Source organism: Phaseolus vulgaris, chromosome 8 (assembly GCF_051622355.1).
Source record: "Phaseolus vulgaris cultivar YP4 chromosome 8, ASM5162235v1, whole genome shotgun sequence".
Classification (NCBI taxonomy): domain Eukaryota; kingdom Viridiplantae; phylum Streptophyta; class Magnoliopsida; order Fabales; family Fabaceae; genus Phaseolus; species Phaseolus vulgaris.
In genome coordinates this window covers 21975676-21998447 of record NC_143505.1, presented here as the reverse complement: position 1 = coordinate 21998447, position 22772 = coordinate 21975676, and the positions used below count along the sequence as shown (strand labels likewise).

The window sequence follows — 22772 nt, the reverse complement described above, 5'->3', positions numbered from 1 at the left end:
AAGGAGAGGAAAGGAAAAAGAAACTTCTAGAGAAATGGTGGTTCTTTTAAAATGAAACTTGAATAACTAAATTTCTATTTATATAGCTTTTTCCCTTTTAATAATAAAATATTAAGGTGTCATTTTAATTGTACCATTTTTACTCTTTTCTCGGTCCTTACATCAGTAACTGTATCGCAGTCCTCTTGAATCTTCTTTGTCATAACTCTAGTAGTTGGCCCTGATCTTCTATTTGTTGGGCTTGTACTTGGGCTTATGTTTGGGCTTCTTCCATCTCTTGTTACACAAAAAATGTTATGTCAGGTCGGTATTAGTGAGATACATAAGTCTTTCAATCAATCTTTTGTAGGCTTGAATATATGTGAAAGGAACACTTCCAGTAGAAGACAATTTTTCATGATTATCAATAGGAGTGAGTGCAGGTTTATAGGCTAAAAGACCTGCATCTGTTAACAATTCTAATGCATATTTCCTTTGATTCACCATTATTCCTTTCTTACTTCTTGCTATTTCTAGACCAAGAAAATATCTTAAATCCCCAAGATCCTTAATTTTGAATGTCTGATTCAAGGCTTGTTGAATTCGAGCAATCTCTTCTTTATCATTTCCTGACAATATTTTACCATCCACATACACCAATAATGTTATAAAAGATCCTTCACAAGAATTAATGAACAAGGAATGATCATTCATCATTGAGTATATCTCATAGAAAGCAAAAATGATGACAGTTTGGCAAACCACTCTCTGCTAGCTTGCTTAAAGCCATATAAAGCCTTTTTTAGTTTACAAACTTTTCTTGGTGGAATAGAAGTCAATCCAGGAGGAGCAACCATGTATACATCTTCTTTCAAATCTCCATGTAAAAAGGAATTGTTTATGTCTAATTGTTTCAATTCCCAATTATAGATAAAAGCTAGAAAAAGAAGCAACCTTATGGTGGTCATCTTTGCTACTGGAGAGAAAGTATCAAGGTAGTCAATGTCTTCTGTTTGTGCGTATCCCTTTGCCACTAACCTTGTTTTATACCTTTCAATTGTCCCATCAGCCTTATATTTTATTTTGAATACCATTTTCAACCTATGACAGCTTTATCCTTAGGCAAAAGAGCATTCTCCCAAGTTTGATTTGACTCTAAAGCAAATACCTCACATTGCATAACTTTTCTTCAACAAACATGTTTCACAGCTTCAGAGTAAGTGTTTGGCTCGACATGTGAAGAAATAGACATAACAAAAGATTTGTAAGAAGGTGATAAATTGTTATAAGATAAAACAAAATTTAAAGGATATTTAACTGTTGAAGATGTATTGGAAACATTAAGATTACAATGATAATCCTTTAAATACTCAGGTGTTTTTTTTTATTCTTATACTCATTCGGACAGATTGATCTTATTATGTCATGATCTTCATTGAGGTTGTGGTCTATATGGGAACAAACTTGTTCTGGAACCTCAATGTGTGACTCACAGTTATTATCACTGTTATTTGCAGCATTATCACAAGGTGCAAGAATGGTTTGTGATGGTTGACTCAAGACAGGTTGATCTTTAGAAAACAAAACTTGATCATAAATGTTAGGATTATTAGTTTCATTGTTAGTATCTTGAACCCTTTGATATGGAAAAGACATGTTCATAAAAGACAACATCCCTAGACACAAAAATTTCTCTTGATTGAATATTCAACAAAAAATATCCTTTTGTCCCCCTTTTAAAACTAATAAAAACACATTTTGATGTTCTTAGATCAAATTTTCTTCTATTTATTGACAAAGTGCTAGCATAACATAAATAACCAAACACCTTTAATTCATTAAAATCTGTTTCAGTTTTGTAAAACATTTCATGAGTAGAAGAATAGTTTAAAACAGGTATGGGAAACATGTTTATAATATGCGCATATGACCAATAAATTTTGGGTAAATGAGATCGTATAATGGGAACTCTTGCTACATTTAATAAATGACCATGTTTTCTCACTACAAGTATGTTTAATATGTTTAATATAAATAAATAAATTATAAAAAAAAACTACCAAATCAAACTTAATTTTACCTATTAAAAAAAAATAAAGACAGGTTCTCTTTTCCGTGAATCCATTGCCTCTGACATTGTCCAGCCATTTTTTAGAATTTAATGTCACTTTCTTCTTTACCTTTAGTCTTCTAAATTATCTTTTTGGCTAGAACGTATTTTTAAAAAGGAAAAAAAAATGGTGATTTCTGTTTATTAGTTCCCAGTTTGTTCTGCCTAAATTTGTTATTTGGTCGAGTAATTTTCTTAAAGAAAAATATAGATAAATAAATAAAAGGCTATTTTTGTGTGCTTTATGTTCGAGTGTCTTTTACCTTTGTCTTGGTAATGTTTGTTTTAGAAAAGTAAAAAAAAAGTTTTAAATAATTAGTGATTGAAAATAAATAATCAAGGACACAAATATATAGTTAGTCGTTATCAACAGTATAAATAGTTATTAATAATATAAGTATGGTTTATTTTTAATGAAGGTTTTATAATAGTTAGTACCATAATAGAAATGGGAAAAATGAAAACACAAAATTAATAGTAGAATATAGAAGCTAATAGCTTAATAAGCAACAAAATAGCACAGAACTAAACAAAATAGGATATAATTGTAGAAAAAATATTGCATATTTTTTCACTCACTTTGCATGTTTGTTGAGACGCTAATTATCTCACTCCAGCGTAGTCTCTTCAAGAGAGTTCTAATAATAATAAAAACTTAGATGAGATAATAGTGTCATGTGTGTATTCTCATGAACTTGTTAATGTGTGTTTTGTGCTAACTGAATACATTAAGACCCAGTGAAAATTTGTAGCAACAGAGGGTCTACCAATACACATTTCATATAAGTACATTTTAAATTAAAAACTAAATAAATTATCTATATATTATTTCCCCCGATATTAATCTCATTTCTCCTCATGACGCCACATTATACATACATTACCTTGTACATGGATCAACAAGATTGTAATTGCAAGCTTGATACGTATGATTGATGGAGCATCTTGCTCAATGACAAGTTCAACATCACAACAAAAAAATCATGTCCTTGCAATCAATGAAAGACAACCAACATTTGAATAATAGGTATACATGACAACATTAAAGATCATCCAAGTTAATTACATTGTCATTATACCAATGAATTTCAGAAGATTTTGTCCCACAATTACTCTTTTCATCACACCAAGAATTTTCCAAAGCTCTTTCTAGAGACTCCCTAAGATCCATCTCCCACAAACCTAGCCTACATATTCTGTCGTAGGTCTCGTAACTGGTTACCCTCAGGCCATTTGACACTAACTCCTTTAAGTCTCCGCTCATTTCTTCACTATTCATTATGTCTAGAAATTGTTTTGATACTCCAGGTTGCCAGAAAACAACAATGGCACAACTCTTGTCCACCAATTTAACATCAAACTCTCTTGAAAAGATATTATGCGATGATCGAAGTAAACTCTTTAGCATGCCAGCTGTAATACCAAGATTGAATCCCCATAAGAAAACCAAATGTTCACAGCTGATTTTTCTTGTATTATTGGTCCAGACACCAACATCCCCAGCATTAGATGAATCTTGGATAGGGGGTGAGCATGGATGGAATACATTGGTGAAATCTTCAAGCTCTGGAGCCAAATGCTTATTGCCAGAATCAGTAACATTTGGGGAAATTTTCAATATAGAGCATAGCTTCATGAATAAATAGCCTAGTCTTAATGCATTAAGTCCATGAATCTTGCCTTCTTTTACAGTAGCTGTATATACCAACAAATAAAATAAATAAAAACAAGACTTACAGGTCATGAAAATAAAACAAATCTTTTTCTTCTTTTTTTTTGTCTAAAATATTTCTTAAAGAAATAAAAAAAACATAACTCAGTCTTCTCTAAATTTAGACAAGCTATGGGGGCATTTACTTTGACTTTGATCTCACTTTTATTTTTAAATAACAAAGTTGTCACCTTATATTATATCGATTTGTTTTCCTGTGTTCAGTATTTGTGCAGGAAACAAAAAAAAGAAAAGTTGTTCAGCGTCGCCTGCACAAATCTTTAATTTAAAAATAAGCAATAAATTGAAAAAAAAGATGACAGTTGCATAATTAAAAAGTGAAAACAAGAAACGAAATTGAAATTGAAATTGAAATTGAAATTGCACTTTGGATTTAGGGAGTTAGACCGAAAATTCCTTGATGTAATGCGTAGGGAAATTAATTCATGAATAAAACTCCTTACACAGCATATTTTGATAAAAAAGAAAAAAAAAAGAACAGTGAGAAGACTTGTTAGGAATATTTTGGCTTTTTTTTCCCAAATGGTATAATTCAATTTGGTATTTCGTGAAATGGGCAAAGAATTTTTTTATTCCAGAATTGGGATGTGGAGTGGGACTTCAATGGAACTAGATACAACTGAAGTTGTACATGACAAGTACGACTTCAGTTTAATATAAAAATTGAAATCGTACATGACAAGTATGACATGACAAATTTTAGAATAATTTTTTTTGCCCAGTTAAATTACACCATTTGCGGAAAAAATGCAAATATTTTGCGTATGTTTGTCTGAACCCAGGCAATGCATAAAAGCACAAGTTTACAGTGCTCTGGCATGAAAAGTTGCCCACCAGCCTAATAATGCCACAGTAGCTAATTCCTAATATGAAAAATGAGTTTTATAATGTGAATTAAAGTAAAGTAACTTTACAGCAATAGAAATTGAAAACATGGTGACAGTTGCATAATTAAAAAGTGAAAAAAAGAAACAAAATACAAGAAGTAAACGCCCCCCCCGAGCCGGCTAACTTTTGGTTTCATTTCCTATTTTCATTCTCTGTTAATTATATAAATTGTCGCCTTATACTTTTCAATCCGTTTCTGTTTTCAAAGATTTAATCATGAACAAAGACAAAGAAAAGTTATTTTTAATACTTCTATTACAAATAATTGAAAACAAGAAATAGATTGAAAACCAAGTAGCAGTTCTGTAATTAAAAAATAAAAACATAAACAAGCCTAAGCATTCGGTTTTGTAAAGTATGAAACCATCTAATAAGCATGTTCACGAGGCTTTGCACATAATAAACTAGACAAAATGAATGAAAGTATGAAACCATGTAATAAGCATGATTTTGAATTATGCACTAGAATACAAGTTGTGAACATCAAGAAGTGGTGACTGACCTTGGTCAGGAATTTCCAAATCAACCGGTGCAAAGAAGTTATTATTCAAGTAGGATATAGCACTCGGAATGTTGGTCACTTTTCTCATGGTTCCATGTTTCTTCATCAAGTAATTTATGTCAAGTACATTGGGAAAAATTGAGTGCAAAGAGCTCACAAATTCATCTACCTCCAGTGGAAGTGGTGCAATGAATTTTGAATGAATTAGAGTACAATCTGCATATAAGCAAATCAGAAGTTAATAACACGAAGAAAGTAGACCAGATGAATACTACAACTAAGTTGGGAATTTTCATTTAAGAGATACACCATTAAGGCAATTGTAGCAGATAACAGGTTTCTGGGAAGCAGAAATCGAATCGATCACCTCTCGAAATCCACGAATTTTCTTGCTCTCCTCCTCTTCAAAATTCTGAAGCTCTCTCTGCAGTTAAACTGTAAGTATTTCCAAAGAAAAAAGTTAGGAGGCATGCACAAAGGGTAGACATTTCTCATTACCTCCAATAATTCCTTATCTTCTTTTGAATTTGCCAGAACAATTCGTAGTGCATGTGTGGTCCCACTCTTTGTAGGGATCAGCAAAGGAAGAAGATCATCTGAGTGGTCTACCAACATCTACAAATGAAAAGCCAAGAAACAAAGGAAAAAATAACTGAATCATTTAACTCATACCAGTAGCGAGGTGATCAAGGTTGTATTATTCAGATTAGAACAATTAAAATTTCTTTAGTTAACTATACCTCGAGAATTAGCTGCACTTGACGTTCACTGCATACATCTATTGTCATGCAAGGTCTTGATCTGAACTGTTCACTACCCAGGACAATATTCTTAAGGGAGTTGATAAGTTCTTCTGCATAAAATGAGTTTAAGAACAAAAGGAAGACACAAGAAATTCCCTATTGCAAAAAAATCTGCTAAAGATTTTCTCACCATCTCTGCTTGTGCTTGTGCCAGACCTTTCAAATGTCTTTCTCCAATGTTTAATCCGTGATCTAGTCCTCTCAACAAAAACTGTGTCCGCAACAGTAGGTGATGAAGAAGATTTCACCTCTCGAAGAGAAGGGAGAGCAGCTCCAAGACGAACTTTAGCTGCTGACTCTTGAGCTCTAGATAGATATGATATGCCTGTCATACAAATAAAAAACTAACAGGTAATTAAAAAAGGGCAACCTAGCCCAGGCGGCACCCACCCACACTAAATGAGGTGCAGAGAGTGTAAATTACTCAGTCTTAGCCCAAACAAGGATTTGAAGCCATGACCTCTAAGCAACACAGAAGAAAGTTTATCCATGCTAAGGCTCATCCTCAGTCATAGGTCACCAGGATATCAAGATAAGGGATTCAAATTCCCCTCCGAAAGAGATTTTGACACATTTCGACAATCAGTCAATTGGAAACTTTCAATGAAGATCAAATAGCTCATTTTATCTAGTCATAAAAAACTTGAGCACATCCAAGATTTGAACTGTCTTTCTGATGTCTATGCAACAGTGTCCATTCATGCAATGTGAATGTCAAAATGGCTGGAATCCGGATCCCCAAATAAGTAACGGAACCATAGATCCTCAATTTACATGTCATAGCATAAACTTTCTTTCGACATTTACCACATTAGCAGACTCGCTAAACAGATTATACATTCCAGTATACAGTTGAAGGGACCATCTCTTAAGGCGATCAACAATCACCATGACCAAAGTCCGACTATATTTAGGGCAGAAAAAAAAACTCTTTGTTTCTTTTTCCCATTCAAGAGTATTTCCCCATGTCATGTTGGTTTCCAATCAAAGTTGAGTTTCACCACAGTAGTTCATATAATAAATACTTGCATTAAAAGTCAACAGATAAGTACATATTTAGATTAAAGTTTGCAAACTTAAGTTTGAATGGATCCCATCTTGCAAACCGAGTTTGCAAAATCATCTTCGGTGTCGGGTTTTCAACTGAAAAATAGTTTTAGGCCAAATATAAACGTTCAACAGAAATACTAACAACACACTCTCTATCACTCTTTTACCTTCGTTTCTTAAAGCTAATTAGGGAGAGGAAGAAGGAAAGCAGGTGAAAGGGAATTGCAGTTAGGTGGGAAGGATCCCTAACCGCCTTCTTTTCATGCAAAATAGCGAAGAAACATGTGGAAATCGGCCATATGTATGGGTCTACTTTTTGAACATTTTTGTTCTTTTTATTATTATTATAAATAATTAAAAAAATAATGTTAATAGTAATAAATAAATTGATGATGAATAAAATATTCTTTCTTTCTAACCAATCAACATTTTTTTTTTCATTCATTCTCATCTATTGATTTTTCACTTCCTCTATTTCTTACCTCTATACCAAAATGAGGATTAAACATACCCTCTATTGTCGGCTGAAATATATTGGAAACTACAAATTCTAATGGGTCCAACATGTAATGACTCTATCTCCTGATTTTGTAGTCTCCAATAAATTTTAATTAATGGTAAAGTGTGTTAAAAGGATGTTACTAGCACTCCTCAAATTTGCCAGAGCACAAGAGAAAACAAGCATCCACGAAACTAGCGGTTTACAACACAAACTAAGTTTGAAGATTCCAAACACTGGACAAAACATGGGATATCTTTAAATAAACTTCTCCGTAAGAAAATTTCTACAAATTAGCTCAAACATTTTAGCATAAGGAGCAACTCATTTTTTATTTATTTTTTTCTAAATTTCTTTCCTAAAAGTGCTGAAGCAGCAGAAGCACTCAAGGAATAAAATTATATTCATCATAGATCAGCAGCATAAGCACTCAAGGAATAAGTTCTAGGTTTTGTCCTAATTTTAAACCATCTAGTAAAAGGAATTGAAAATTTACCCATTTTGCGCGCCCAAAACGAGAACAATAACAAGAACACACAAAAGCAACAAAAGCTCACCATTATAGACGCAAGCATTGAAATCAAAGCCCCGGCGAGCCATGGAGGCGAGAAGCGATGTCTGGCTCGAAAAGCTGTAAGCAGGCATCCCCATTTTCAATTCGTCTCTCGGAAACAGCACGAAATTATAACTGCACATTTTCAACATTGTCTTTGAAACAAATGGTGACCCAGTATTATCAAAAAACGAAAAAGAAGTGAAGGTGTTGGGAACTGACGGGTGAGCAAGGAGTTTGTCGGAGTGGGAGACGGAGAAGGGGCAGACTGCAAAGTGGAGGACCTGGAAGCGGTGGGCGGCGCGGCGGGCCTTGGAGTAGGCGGTCTGGGCGGTGTCGAAGGGGAGAGGGCGGAGCCAGGACGGCGGCGATGGAGAGCCGGTCCTGGCCATGGATACCGCCACATAGTCGGAGGAAGAGATGTGAGTCTTTATCTCTTGCAGGGACTCTTCGAAGTTGGAGGTAGTCACCTGCTTCACCTTCCATTTCGAGGACGTGCAGAGGAAACGACGCCGCAACTGAAACACAGAAGCCATGAAAATGGCTGCGTTTCTGCTTCGAGTTTTTTCCTTATGATCCGCGCATTACCACAACTGCAGGAGAAAAATAAAGCTATACACAGTGAAAAAAAAAGTTCTGCATCTACAAAAACTCCAACCTAACAACTCATTTTAATAATATAATAATACGTATTAACATTTTAAATTATAAATAAATAAAGTATTAAAATTTTGAACTATTAAGTGGATTATTTTTCGTCAAAATATCATATGAAAATTGTGAAATATATTATAGGATGACAACTATCACATTTTATATAACCATTTAATAATCATATATAGTTATTATTTTATTTTAAAAAATTATTTGTATTATTTAAATACAATTTTTTATTGTTAAATGAGATTGTAAGACAAAAATGTGGGAATCAATAATAATTTTCCTATATTATAGCCCATAAAAACTCAAGAACTACTTAAAGGGTTAGAAAGTTAAAAGAAAAAAAAAGAACCAGAAATCTACAACTATAATGTTTGGGAGGAGAATTGGTGTGACAAATTGTTTTGGAAAATTCAATTTGAAGAAGTACTTACGTTTAGGAATAAAATAAAGAATATTGTTAGTAGATAAAGCCTCTTTTCCTAATGCAATTCATTCAACTATACAAATTTTTTTTGTTGTTAAAGAAATTAAGAATAGGATAACTATAAGTTTATCATACCACAAATTTATTTGAATAAGAATAGTTTTTATTGCACGGTAGGATAGGTTTAAGATTTTAAACCCTAATGATTTCATTCCATCGGAATAACCTTTTTTTTCTTCCCCTGCCAAGTGTAGAACAAAATTCTCCCATTAGTTTTCTTACTTTAAATTTATTTATATATTTTTGTAATCTTTTTTACATTTATTACTCAAATATTTGCAGTCTACATAATTCATTGCGATTACCCAATTATCTCAAAGTCCTTATAGCAACAGTATCTACTCAGTACAATGCCATCGAAGGAACTTGGTGCTCTTATCAAAATCCTAACACACGACAACGCTCCACACTTATGTTTCCATTAGAAATACGAACAGAAAAAAAAATGTTAAATATAGATATTTACAAATACCTCATTCCAAACTCAATTTAATAAAGGGAATGGTCATCAAACCATATCCTTCTTATAGATTGTTTGAGAATTGAAGAAAAAGATAAGAACACAACAAAAATAACAACAGTAACAATGAGTTTAAAGATCAAGCATTCTTTTTAACAATCCTCCAAAATTATGAATACAAGGAAAAAATAACTTTAATGTAGGATTCTAGTTTACAGTTATGAATACATCAGTGCACCACATTTCTCCAACATGTTACATACACAAAAATTCCTTTCCAACAAAAAAAACCTATATAAATCTTTAAACGGCTACTGTCATATTACAAACAATTACTTTCTTTGTTTTCATTGACTTAAAGTTGAACACCCCACTTACCAAATAAACTTTCAAGTAATGCTAGAAATAGCATGAACAACAAAATCATAGAATTACTGCAAAAAGGTGATTCCCCAGAGAACTGGAATTTGTGGGATTGATCCCTGCAGAAGCGAAACATGCACTAGTGTTACTATTAAGCACAAATCTTGGTGAAATTTTGAGAATTTGATTGTCTTAGCTCAAGTATTTTGCTATTGCAATTTGCAATCTTGTTTATGCATTGTAGACATGCTAATTGCTTGTAAATTGTGAAACATCTAAAGTCGCTTTCTTTAAAGGAACTCTTACTTTTGAAGGGAGGAAAGTAAGCCACAGAAAATTGCATTGTCAGGCAAAGTATTTTCATTGCTGTCTTTCTCTGGGTTTACAACGTGCACATAAACTTCTTGGCCCAGATACCAAGAGTTGAGGTTCTCTGCACGAAGGTTCCAGATACCGGCATTGTCAAGAGATACCAAAATGGCCGTCCAAGCACCAGGAAAGACCTGCAGACAGGTTAAAATGAGTTGTTATAGCATTCATTTTTTGTCACCAAAAGCTACTCTAGCATATAGTAAATCAAATTCATGTGTCACTTTACTTGCAATCACATGTTCTTGCATGTTGGAACAACTAACAAGAAACTGTCATAATTTTAGCTTAGAAAAATTGCTCTGGTCAATTGGCTGCAAAGCCTCTACAAACGAGAGGACAAGAGACAGCACAAGAAATCATTTTTAAATAGAAAATAAAGAAATTCAAGATATTTTTAAATATTAAAATTTAAAGGAAAACTACAAATTTTAGAGTTACAAAGCAGAAATGAAGTATTTCTTGGTTGAATCTGTGAAACAATCTCTATTCTTGGTTCAATCTGTGAAACAATCTCTTATTCTTGGTTCCCCTTTTTATATATGAAAATGGTCCATTCCAACATAACTTTCACATAAGTTTTGAGCAAATGTCTGGAGTAAGAGATTATGCAGTGGCTAAGGAAGTAATGCAGTAATACCTGTGTAGTGCTGCGAGCCACACCATCCCATTTATTATAAGTACTTCTGCTATTTTCTGTCCATACTCCAAAATCCATGCTACAGTACAAATGCAAAATTTACCCACTCTTATCCTCAATTTTAGTGCGACATAGATAACAAACCAAAATGATAAATTAAAATTTTAAAGCTAAAATCTCACCCAACAACAAAGAATGCATAGCCATCCAAATGATAGGTCTGGACTGTAGTGTCATTGTTTTGAAATATTATTTCCATAAAACCTTTGTAAGTACCATTAATCAGAGAAGTATCAACTTTAGGGGGTCTGTTCATCAATCTATTTGGAAAGTCAATCTTGTACACACCCAGAATTTTAAATTGTTGGGCAAGCTTCAGGGGTGTTGAAGGTGGTATGTATGATATACCATTAAGGGTAGTTCGCCACTTTCCATTTATAAGTTCTGGAGGTCTATTAAGAATAACGTACACATCCGTCACAGTAATATCACCATATTTGAAGGAGCCCTGTGGGTTTGGACGTGCAGCACCGGCAGACACGTTCCACCTAAAAGTACAATCATCAAATGAGATTTTTAACATTCAAAATTTTATGATATTGATATACTCTAGATCTAACTATAAATCTAAGGTGTCATGAAAGGACAACAAGTATATTAATTTAAATTAATGGTTTTTTTTGTGTTGTCCCCCTAAACACCAATGTCATATAACATAGTGTAATAACTTAGGGACTATATAATCCAAGACTAAAAAGCCAGGCTTCTTTAATCAGGCTAGTCTATAATACTATTCACCTTGTTTATTTATCAAAGTAAAAGTTTCCACAAGGAGACAAAGTATCAACTAATAACCTTATTGATCTTGCTTGATTTATTGAAAATGAAGGATCATCTTCACCCAAAAGACTAGGAAGAGGGCCTGAAGCAGGTCCCAGAGAATTAGAGTAGTGCAAAATGGCAACTCCAGTAGCTTTAGCCCATGATGAATTAACAAACCGAGGACTGGCAACAATATAGTAATCAGTGCTGGCATTTTGATCCATTGTAACCAAGAATGAATATGACTGACCCACATGAATATCCATGTTGGTGTAGTTTTGCTGAACTGTGTATGATCCTTCAGTCTCCACAAGAAGCAAGTTGTGATTTTGTATCCTAAAATTTAAACTTGTTGAAATACCAACATTGTGAACGCGTAGGCGATATGTTTTCCCTGTTTCAGACAGAATGATAAATAGTTGATGGTACATGAGTACAGAAAAAAGTTAAGTTCTCTCTTATTTACAAACTACATAGATATCTAGATTTAAAATCATTTAAGTATCTGCAAATTCTTGTTTGAGTGTTTAAACGTGAGTGATAGAATTAAAACCATCTATTTTTGGGTGAAAATCTTAGAATGTAGCATAATAAATGCAGGGAAATCTTAAAATTCTTAGAGGTTCCGTTCTAATCATGAAAATTGGATCCATCCGAAGGAATCAAGCTAAGTATTTGGGAGGGGACTTTAAAAATCTAGAGACCCTCTATAAATCCATCCCTTTGCACAAGGTATGTTTGTACATGTTATTCTACAGGCCTGAATAAATGTTATGCCCCAATATAGAGGAACAACATGATCCAAGAAAGAATGGGGAGGATGGCAAAAATGATATCGCTAGCAAGACATACTCGTAGAATAAAAGAACATACAAAAAAATACTTAGTGTCTAGACCACATGATCAGATGATCATGATGTATAAACACGTACACTTACTATATATAGGACTTCGCCTTGTCACAGACAACAATTTGCTCGAGTCAAGCAGACAAGAGTTTGGTCTGTGTATTTCAGGACTAACATAACATGACTGGATAAAAGATACCTCAAATTTCAATAACTCCGCATAAAAACTATTATTTTTTCCATACTCCATTATTCTAGTTTAAAACAGCTAAAATCTCTTTCTTAGCTCATGATATTGATCAGTTTAACCCATCTTATACATTTCTCATAAATTTACAACATTGACCAATACTTGAGAGCCAAGCACCACATATATAGTGATTAACCATGCGTGATAAAAACAAACATCTGAAAATGAAGCTTCAAGTTAAAAAAATGATATTTCCAGCATGCACGAGGGAGAGGCATTACTGATTTTTAATACTCCCCAGATAGAATCTGGATCAGAAGATGGAGATTCTTGGGTTTGAAATTCTGAATTGTATGGTCTGAGTCTGACCCAAATTCAGGCTTCAATAATTTAGAAATCCACCAAAATTTGTGATTTCAAATAAATTTAGAAAGGGAGTTGCTAGCATTCCTCTTTTGATAAAGACCCAAACACTTGGGAAACTCACCTCTAACGTTAGTAGTTTAAGGGAGGGGGAAAACCACACAATTAAATACTCCACTGAACATCTCATACTACTTTATATGGACTTAGACACTATATTATATCCAAGTCCCTATTAGTTTCCTAATTTATTGGTCAATCCAAAATTTGAATTGTAATTAATATCAAGATATGTAAGAAATTTCACATCTGATTTTAAGATGAAACTAGGAAAGTCTTTGATAAGGAATTTACATGCATAACCATTTGGGAGGCAAATCTCGTGGGCACGTGTATTGGAGAATCGTTATTGTATGAGATTGAGAAGCTGATGGAGTTGAAGGGATAGTGGTTTGGCTGTGTAGTAATGTGTGATAAAAGATTTTACTCATGACTTTATCATCTTGTATAAGATAAGATTTGTCTATTTTGAATCCAAAACTGTTATGCCACTATCCGCAACAGGCAATGCTTTATCATATTATAATTTCAGACATATAAAACTTTGTGCGGACTTCTCTGGAAAATAAAAGTTCTAAGGAGAAGGAAGATCGTTGCCAACTTGCCATGTATGTCACTGTCACGTACGTCTCCCATGCTTATGAACCAAGTAAAAAAAAACATGCATTGCCTATGTTCTTACCTGGTTCCACGTTTATTATCTGGTAAGAAATGCCATTTGGGACAAGATTGTCATCATAGCGATAAGGACCTAGTCCATTAATAAGCACTCCATCAGGAACTCCAAGGTCAACACCATTTTCAACATCTTTCCTGAGATCCTGTTTCACCATATGAAATGGTCATAACTCTATAAATAAAATAAAATTACTAAAGTCAGTCAGAGAAAGCAAAAGGACCTACGTTATGACTCCTGGTGTACCAGTCACTCAAAAATATGGTAATATCTCCATCTGGCAAACCAAAGGGAACAGGAATAACTGGTCTATTGTTTATGATGATTCCTCCATATCCTCCTGCAGCTTTGTGGAAGTTAAGGGAAGGGAAGTAGAAAAAGCTCCCTATTTGATCTTTAACTTGAAACTCATACGTCCAATTCCACCCTGCTGGAATGGGGCAATTAGTTCCTGAAACTCCATCCTGCCAAGAATTTTTCCTGTGTTGTATGCCATTCCTGCATTTAACTACGCAACATAATCATTACCATCATTATTAATAGTCAAATCATCACTCTTGACAAAATCCAATTATGTTACCATGTTAGAAGTAATGGCTCATCAAGACTGTTCTTGACATTGACAACTACATTCCAGTTTGTGGTGACATTCAGAGTTGGTCCTGGAAATTGTCCGTTGATCCCAATAACCTGAAATAGAAATTTGTTACAAAAAAAGGGTTGGTGAGAAGCAACACTATTCATAGGTGAGCATGAAGCAAAGAAGTAAAGCACAAAAAGTTAGATTATATTAAAAATACATACAAACCACATGTTTTTTACATGCACTAGTCTAATACACCTACCCTCCTCTTGTGTCATAAAATACCATAAAACGTGATTTACAAGGAGGCACTGAATGAAAATCAACTCAGCCCAAAAAAGGAAACCCAAAAGTACTAAAATATGTTGGATTGATAAAGATTTGAGAGCTTATAACTTCTTAAGAACACGATAGAAGGTGATACTCGACTAAATTTAAATGTTTATGTTGTGTTTGGCTTTTGAAAAGAGAAATAGAAGGAATGGAAATTGGAAAGAAACAAGTTGAAAAAAAAAAGAGAAATAAGTAAAAGATAAAATTGAATGTTTAGTGGTTTGATAGCAGAAATGGGTGAGAAATAGAGACAAAGCCTCTTGAAAGTTCCATAATTTGGTAGAAAATAAGAAAAGATAGAGAGGTGAATAGATATATGAAAGAAATAATATAGTGGTCCCCAAATTATTTCTTTTCTCCTTTCCCTCTATCAAACGCTCAAAATTCTTCCCCCTCCCTCTCCATCCTTCCCCTCCACTCTACCAAAGACATCCTTACTGAACATTTTGAGGGCAAAAAAAGGGTTAAAATCAGATCCCGTATAGTCTATTCGCCACAAATACCAACATGCAAGAAGGAAGGTTAAATTCATCTGTAGATAATTAATAAATGCCAAACATTTAACATACCAAAATTGAAGTTTATACTGTACTCTCCTCTTATCCGTTTGACAATTACAAGAATTACCAGTTAATTCGGAATTAACTAAGTAAATACTAACAGAAGGCTATAAAAACCGACATTTAAATTACCACAAAAATTCAGGTATAAGTAAATAGCATTTCTTGCTGAAAACAGAATTAGCGCCCCAAATTAGGAAACATTTGACCATTCCATTATCAATCGAGTCACAAACAGAAGTTCAGATCACAACACACACCTTATCCTCACTATATGCAAAAGCACATTGAGTTAGGCAACTTGTTGTAAACACATAACTTTTCAGGTTTTTCAACAACACACTGCATCCAATGGATATGAAAGAGAAAAGAAAAGCACACTATAGAATTGGCAAAGAAAAGGAAAAACCAACCTTTTGTTTAACTCCAAGAGGGGAGGCTGAGGCGTAGGATACCGTCCAATCATAGAAAACATAAGGGTCACCTGCAAAAGTAACATCTAAGAAGCATAGAAGCGTTGTGAAGAACCAAGAAGATAATGATGGCATCGTGTTTCTCAGTGAATCTGTCTTTCTGTTCTCAAGTTCTGTGCACAGGGAGAGAGAAACTGTGAAGTGAGTGAAGTTACCAATTCTGTGCATCACATGCGAGAGAGGTCACTTTCTGACTTCTGCCTCCTCTCGTGGGTCCCTCTCTATCTTTTACTTTTCTAGACTTAAGGGACTTTTTTTGCCATCTTTTCTCAATTTATTTTGACCTTTTTATCTTTTGAATATCTTGTTAGCTAAGTAATTATATTATATTTCTCACTAGATAAACGTGTCTTCTTTTTCTAACAAATCATAGCTTTTTGCGTACTTTCATACATTTTCAACCACTAGTATTTTCTTAACTAAATTTGAATGTTTATCTTCTAATTAATTTATTTGTGTTTTATATGCATGTGTTCTAATAGATATCTCTTTGCGACTAGTTCTAATCGATATCTCTTTCCGATTACAAGTGTTTTAATTTATATCCTTTTGCGACTACAAATGTTTTAATCTATATTTACTATTACAAGTCTTATTATAATTATAAGTAATAAGCTTAAATATTCTCTATTAATTTATTTTATGTTTAGTTCCTTCGGTATTTTGTTTTAATTTTTTTCTTTAGTATGAAGTAAGGTATTTATAAATATATTTTGACACTTAAGTTATATTTGAATTTCTAATCATTACTTTTTATTTTGAGAGTTTCATCCTATTTATAGTTTACAGAAGGATTAGCGAGACTCAATACTTGTTTAATCATGTTTTTAGTATGTAATTAAGTTTTACTTCTTAATTATGAGGCTTAGTTGTGTATTAATTGACTGAGAAGACAAATAGTTGGTATGTAATTAGACGGCCTCTCGACTTTTCGGATACCCGAAATACTTCAGTAGTAAGGGATCATTTACTTGGTATTTCTTGTTAACTTAACTTACCGTTAACAAAGAGTCACTTAAGCATTTGACCTTGCATGTCTCCATGTCTTTAGCTAGAAGGAGATCGACCATCAGTGCCTCGTACTTCGAGCACTATTATTGCCCCTCATTCGATTTTATTTGACTAGCATTCCACATAAAGGGTCCACCAGTTATCAATCACCAGTTCGTCCTGCAGTTCGAACATGAAATCGGCCAGGCATTGCGATTTTATGGGCCTGCTGTTGAACATGGGAGCTTTGATGTGTGAAATCCACATGAAGCCTGAAGCTGTGTTGCTTTTTGGTTTGGGTTTAGATTAGGGTGTTTAGAATCTTTGTTAAGACTAGTTCTTAATACTTGCACAAGCTTGACCAATTAGTTTTAAAAGAAACAAAGTGTTTTTTCAAGGAAAGGGAAAACAACCGGTTGAATCATCGAGATAATCAGTTGTTTGTCACTTAGCTGACTTGAGGTTTTTGAAACAGGTTTTTGAATTAGTTATGCAACTGCTTGACTCATTCAACCAGTTAAATCGTGGTTTCAACCAGTTAAATGTGTGGTTTCATAAAAAAAATTTTGAAAACTTGTTTTAACTGATTCAGCTGACTAAATCTGCCTTAAACGGCTACATATCAAGTGCTATAAATATATCCCTTCTTTCAATGCAAAATACACAATCAAATACAACAAGTATTGATACAAATTTGAGATCAAAGAAAGAGATTTGTTTTTGAAAGGTGTACCGCCCTGGTAGTCGGAAGTGATGACGTGGCATCAAGCTATTGTATAGGCGTGTTGAGAGGACGCCAGGCTGGTAGAAGGGAAGGAGGTCGGGGGGTTCGGGTAGTCGCCAGTTATTAAGTTGGCGTGCTCCGATCTCCAGCATACCAGAACCGGCGGTCACCGGGTTAAAGATGAAGTCGCCAGATGTAAACTCAGGCGACCAAGTGATTCGAGATCGCCGGAGTAAGCACATCGCCGAAGATGAAGGTGATGCAGATTATGAAGGCGGCCGGCGAGACCACAGGGAAGGTGTACGAAGGCACCCTAACCCGCCAATTCCAGTAAAGATCGCGCTCCAAGTTAGCTATGCACTGAGCAGTATCATGCATAAGTAACTTAGCCAAAGGAGAGTCAGAAGCAGCGCCCAAGTCAAGGAGGCTCCAGATGATGGCACGTGTACAGCTGGATGCGAGCCACGTGTCCAGGTCTGTAACTGCCAGGAGAGAGAAAGTGACCAGGTATTTAAGGGTTCCCCAACGAACTTTTGAGGTACGCACGTTCAGATTGTATTCTTTACGCTTGCGAGTTCTTGAGCATACTGTGAGAGAGAACATTGCACGGTTCCTTGAGAGCTCTTGAGTTTTGCTCTTGAAGTATTTGGTGGTTCAGTCACTGACTTGGGCGTTGGAGTGCGATCGGCCGCAGCGGCGCCGCTCTGTTCTTTTGCAGGTTCTTGAGATGGATCGTGACGAAGGACGAAGGTTGAAGCGGTGCACACTTCGATCCAAGTTTGACGAGGCAAGTTCCAACGTTCTGGTCAACAGGCAGGACCAACAGGCGCCCACTGTGGGGCCGTGTAAAACCTGTTCCCATCCACAGCGTGAGTTCTTGGAGGTTTTCGTAGTTTTCTGCGTGGTTGTGTGCTGGTGCAACCACTGCTCGCTGTTCATCTGAATCTTGTTCGGTATTTTCGCGTTTTCCACCGTTCATTTCGAGTTTTGGTTCGGTGAAGTGAAGTTTTCTGCTGTTTACGCGAGATTTGTTTGGCGAGTTTTAAGTTCTTTGACTCGTTTGGTTTGCCGTGGGAGAAGCTGTGGTTTCTGGTGGAGTTGCAGGTTTCTGTGGAGGTTCGCTGTGTTCTTGAGTTTTCTTGCGGAGTTTCGCGCAGTTTTGACCGATTGATCGCTGAGTCGATCGTCGCTGAAGGAAGTGTTGTTCGTTATTCTCCGTGATTTGCTGAGTTTTCATGAGAAAAATGAGAAGCAACCGTTCAAGTCCAGTTGCGCCCGTTGCTGCTGAAGGCGCCGCCGCCATGACCATGGCGCAGATGGTAGAGATTATGCGCTCGTTGCAGACAACTGTGGAAGCCTCGCGCATAGAACAGGCGAGAATGCACGAGGACCTGGCCGCCTCTCAGGCCAGGAATGATGAGCTTAGCAAAGTGACTGAAGAGCTGCGTCAAGCTCTTCAGGAGCAGCAAGGGCGTCCTATTGCTGAAGAGGTCGCGCCGTCAACGTCGCCTCGTGTTTTCCCCATGCCTTTCGCTCAGGCGATCACTGACACGCCTATTCCTGCGAGTGTGGTACCTGTTAAGGCTGTTTTCACCGGCGTGGAGGATCCTGAGGCTCATCTCACCACGTTCCATACGCAGATGATGCTGTCAGGAGGATCAGACGTCGTGTACTGCAAGATGTTCGTGAGCACACTCCAGGGAACGGCGCTGGAATGGTTTGTGAGCTTGCCTACCGGTCACATTACCAACTTCCAACAGTTCTCGAAGATTTTCGTCGAGCAGTACATCGTGAATAAGGCACCGCCCAGGGTGTCTTACGATTTGTTTGATATAAGGCAATATCAGGGAGAGTCCCTCAGGGACTACTTGAATCGCTTTGGGGCGCAGATGGTCAGATCGCCGGCCAAAGATGAAGAAATGCTGGTCTATGCATTTAAGAAGGGCGTGCTGCCAGGACCATTCTGCGAGGCATTGATCAGGGCTCACCCCGCCACGTTTGCTGAGGTCAGGCGACTTGCGGTGGCCCACATCGCCGACGAGAGTGAAGTCGCCGAGAAGAGGGGAAGCGTGGCTCCCACTAGGCCACGCGCCCAGACGAGGATCCAGCCACAAAGGGTGCTGGAGACAGCGGCGGCCAGAAGGGATCAGAGGACTCGCCATCCTTATGATCCAAGGAAGAACAAGGGTAGGGGCCAAGGACGCTAGCAACCAGCACGCCGGGAATACAATCGCCCGCCTAAGCACAAGTTTGTTATGGGATTGGCGGACCTGATCGCCATTCCCAACATATCAGCTAGGTTGAAAGCGCCCGAGAAGGTAGGCGACAAGGTGCTGGGACCAAAGCCAGACGCCTGGTGTGAGTTTCACTAGGGCTTTGGCCACACCGTGGATTCGTGCTTGGCCTTAGGATAGCAGCTCGACGATCTGGTTAAGAGCGGGTTCCTAAATGACTATCTGCTGGATAGGAGGACGGGGGGAGCGTCGAGCTCCCAACCTGCAGGTGCTGAGGCTCAGCAGCACGAGCTGCCTACGCACGGGGAAATCCATACCATTGCAGGGGGTTTCTCAGGGGGTGGATGCACCGCATCACAGAGGAAGAGGTACGCGATGTCTGTGATGACGGTGGATATGTTTGAAGACCACTCGCCGGAAGTGGACATTACATTCACCAAGCAAGATCTTCGGGACGTTGTGCCTCATGACAACGATCCCATAGTCATCTCGTTGATCACAGCAGGAAGAAAGGTCCACAGGGTTCTGGTGGACCAAGGAAGCTCGGCAGACGTGATGTTCTGGCCGACTTTCACGCAGCTGGAGCTACCCCTTGACCAGGTGGAGGTCAGGGGGTACATAGAGTTGAGGACTACGTTTACAGATGAGGCGGGTTCGAGAACGGAGAAAATCAAATACCTTGTCGTAAACGCTCCTTCAGCGTACAACATTCTGTTAGGAAGACCCACGCTCAACAGGATAAGCGCTATACCGTCGACCCGGCACATGAAGGTGAAGTTGCCGTCTATGGAGGGGGTGGTGATCACCATCAAATCCGATCAGAAAGAAGCGAAAAAGTGCTATGAGAATAGCCTGAAAAACAAGAGGTCGGTAAGTTACGTAACAACCACCCCGCCTCCCGGTGTGAAGCCCAGGTCGACGGTAATAGGCGAGACCGCCGGAAGAGACGTGGAGATGGTGGATGCTGAGCTGGGGGAGGGGAACGCTGGTCTGGAGGAGGAAGAGGCAAGGAATCGCCCTGAGGAAGCGAGGGAACTGGGAATCGCCAGGGCGGTGATCGCTAGAGAAACCAAACCAAAACCCGTCGAGCAGTGGCTCGAGAGAGAAATCGGGGGAAAGGTCTTCAAGCTGGGAAGATCTCTGGAGGTTGAGCTCCAGGACCAGATTGCCAAGGTGATAGAACGGCATCTGGATGCGTTTGCATGGTCCGCTTCGGACATGCCCGGGATCGATCCCGACTTCTTGTGCCATCATCTGGCGATGGACAACTTGGTGAGACCGGTGCGACAAAGAAGAAGAAAGTTCAACGAGGAGAGGAGGCAGGCGATTAGGGACGAAACACAGAAACTCCTCGCTGCAGGCCACATCAGGGAAGTTCAGTACCCTGAATGGCTGGCAAATGTCGTGCTGGTGAAGAAGAGTAATGGGAAATGGCGCATGTGCGTCGATTTCACTGATTTGAATAAGGCCTACCCAAAGGATTCATATCCTTTACCAAGCATAGACGCCCTGGTGGATAGTGCTGCAGGGTGTAAGTTGTTGAGCTTCCTGGATGCCTTCTCGGGGTATAATCAGATCAAGATGCATCCCATGGATGAAGAGAAGACTGCCTTCATGACCGAGAGATCGTGCTACTGCTACAAGGTGATGCCGTTTGGGCTGAAGAACGCGGGGGCCACGTACCAGAGGTTGATGGATCGAGTACTTGCACCGATGCTGGGAAGGAATGTGCAAGCGTACGTAGATGACATGGTCGTGACCTCGCCAGAAAAAAGCAAGCACGTTGCAGACTTGGAGGAATTGTTCACGACGATCGCCAAGTTCAGGTTCAAGCTGAATCCAGAAAAATGCGTCTTTGGTGTGGAGGCTGGAAAGTTTTTGGGTTTCCTCTTAACCGAAAGAGGAATAGAGGCCAACCCGGATAAGTGTGTCGCCATCTTGGCGATGAGGAGCCCAGCTACCGTGAAGGAAGTACAACAACTAACAGGTCGGACGGCCGCCCTGTCTCGCTTCGTGTCAGCTAGCGGAGAGAAGGGTCATCCCTACTTCCAGTGCTTAAGGCGCAATAACAAATTTGCTTGGACGAAGGAGTGCGAGGAAGCCTTCGTCAAGCTGAAGGAGTATCTGGCGAGCCCGCCGGTTTTGTGCAAACCGCTGGTGGGAACCCCTCTCAGGTTGTATTTTGCTGTAACTGAGAGGGCGGTAAGTGGAGTGCTCGCCCAGGACCAAGATCAGGCTCAGAAGCCTATTTATTTTGTTAGTAAGGTGTTGCAGGGCCCCGAAACGAGATATCAGGCCCTGGAGAAGGCTGCGCTGGCTGTGGTATTTTCGGCGAGGAGGTTGCGCCACTATTTTCATAGCTTCACAATACTGGTGATGACTGACCTGCCCATCCAGAAGGTCTTGAAGAAGCCCGACGTTGCGGGAAGGATGGTGAAGTGGGCAGTAGAGTTGTCAGAGTTTGACATTAAGTATGAGCCCCGAGGCCCGATTAAGGGGCAAATCTTCGCAGATTTCGTGGTCGAGCTCTCATCTGAGGCGACACGAGTTGAAGGGTACGACTTCCGCTGGGTGCTATCGGTGGATGGATCGTCGAACCAGCAGGGTAGCGGTGCTGGAGTCATCTTGGAGGGACCCAACGGCGTGCTGATCGAACAATCTTTGAGGTTTGCCTTCAAAGCCAGCAATAATCAAGCAGAGTATGAGGCGCTGATCGCCGGGATCTTGCTGGCAAAAGAGATGGGGGCGAGGGTGTTGATGGCTAAGAGTGACTCGCTGCTAGTCACGGGGCAAGTAACAGGCGAGTTCCAGGCTAAAGATC

The 22772-nt window shown here is 38.0% G+C and overlaps 2 protein-coding genes across 8 annotated transcripts; both read right to left on the bottom strand.

Annotated features, from left to right (window-relative positions):
* Nucleotides 1–3056: 3056 nt before the first annotated feature.
* LOC137825820 (Polynucleotidyl transferase, ribonuclease H-like superfamily protein) lies at nt 3057–8764 on the bottom strand. 6 transcript variants are annotated; one of them, XR_016514798.1, is made up of 8 exons: nt 8339–8760; nt 8121–8251; nt 6145–6339; nt 5952–6064; nt 5710–5826; nt 5579–5635; nt 5212–5427; nt 3057–3784 (listed from the first exon to the last, which is right to left on the bottom strand). XR_016514798.1 is itself a non-coding variant. In XM_068631606.2 (8 exons), the coding sequence occupies exons 1-8, from the start codon at nt 8650–8652 to the stop codon at nt 3132–3134; spliced, it is 1854 nt and encodes a 617-aa protein (XP_068487707.1). In that variant the 5' UTR covers nt 8653–8764; the 3' UTR covers nt 3057–3131. The 6 variants fall into 6 exon arrangements, 4 of the variants coding, with proteins under 4 accessions (XP_068487707.1, XP_068487708.1, XP_090149955.1 ...); XR_016514799.1 differs by having other exon boundaries at nt 5952–6061; nt 8339–8742; XM_068631606.2 differs by having other exon boundaries at nt 5521–5635; nt 8339–8764.
* Nucleotides 8765–9835: 1071 nt separating this feature from the next.
* LOC137825859 (monocopper oxidase-like protein SKU5) lies at nt 9836–16255 on the bottom strand. 2 transcript variants are annotated; one of them, XM_068631651.2, is made up of 9 exons: nt 15944–16255; nt 14635–14744; nt 14282–14552; nt 14061–14199; nt 11951–12311; nt 11278–11643; nt 11096–11174; nt 10393–10589; nt 9836–10205 (listed from the first exon to the last, which is right to left on the bottom strand). In XM_068631651.2, the coding sequence occupies exons 1-9, from the start codon at nt 16169–16171 to the stop codon at nt 10079–10081; spliced, it is 1878 nt and encodes a 625-aa protein (XP_068487752.2). In that variant the 5' UTR covers nt 16172–16255; the 3' UTR covers nt 9836–10078. The 2 variants fall into 2 exon arrangements, with proteins under 2 accessions (XP_068487752.2, XP_090149954.1); XM_090293828.1 differs by lacking the exon at nt 15944–16255 and adding an exon at nt 14900–15016.
* Nucleotides 16256–22772: the final 6517 nt, after the last annotated feature.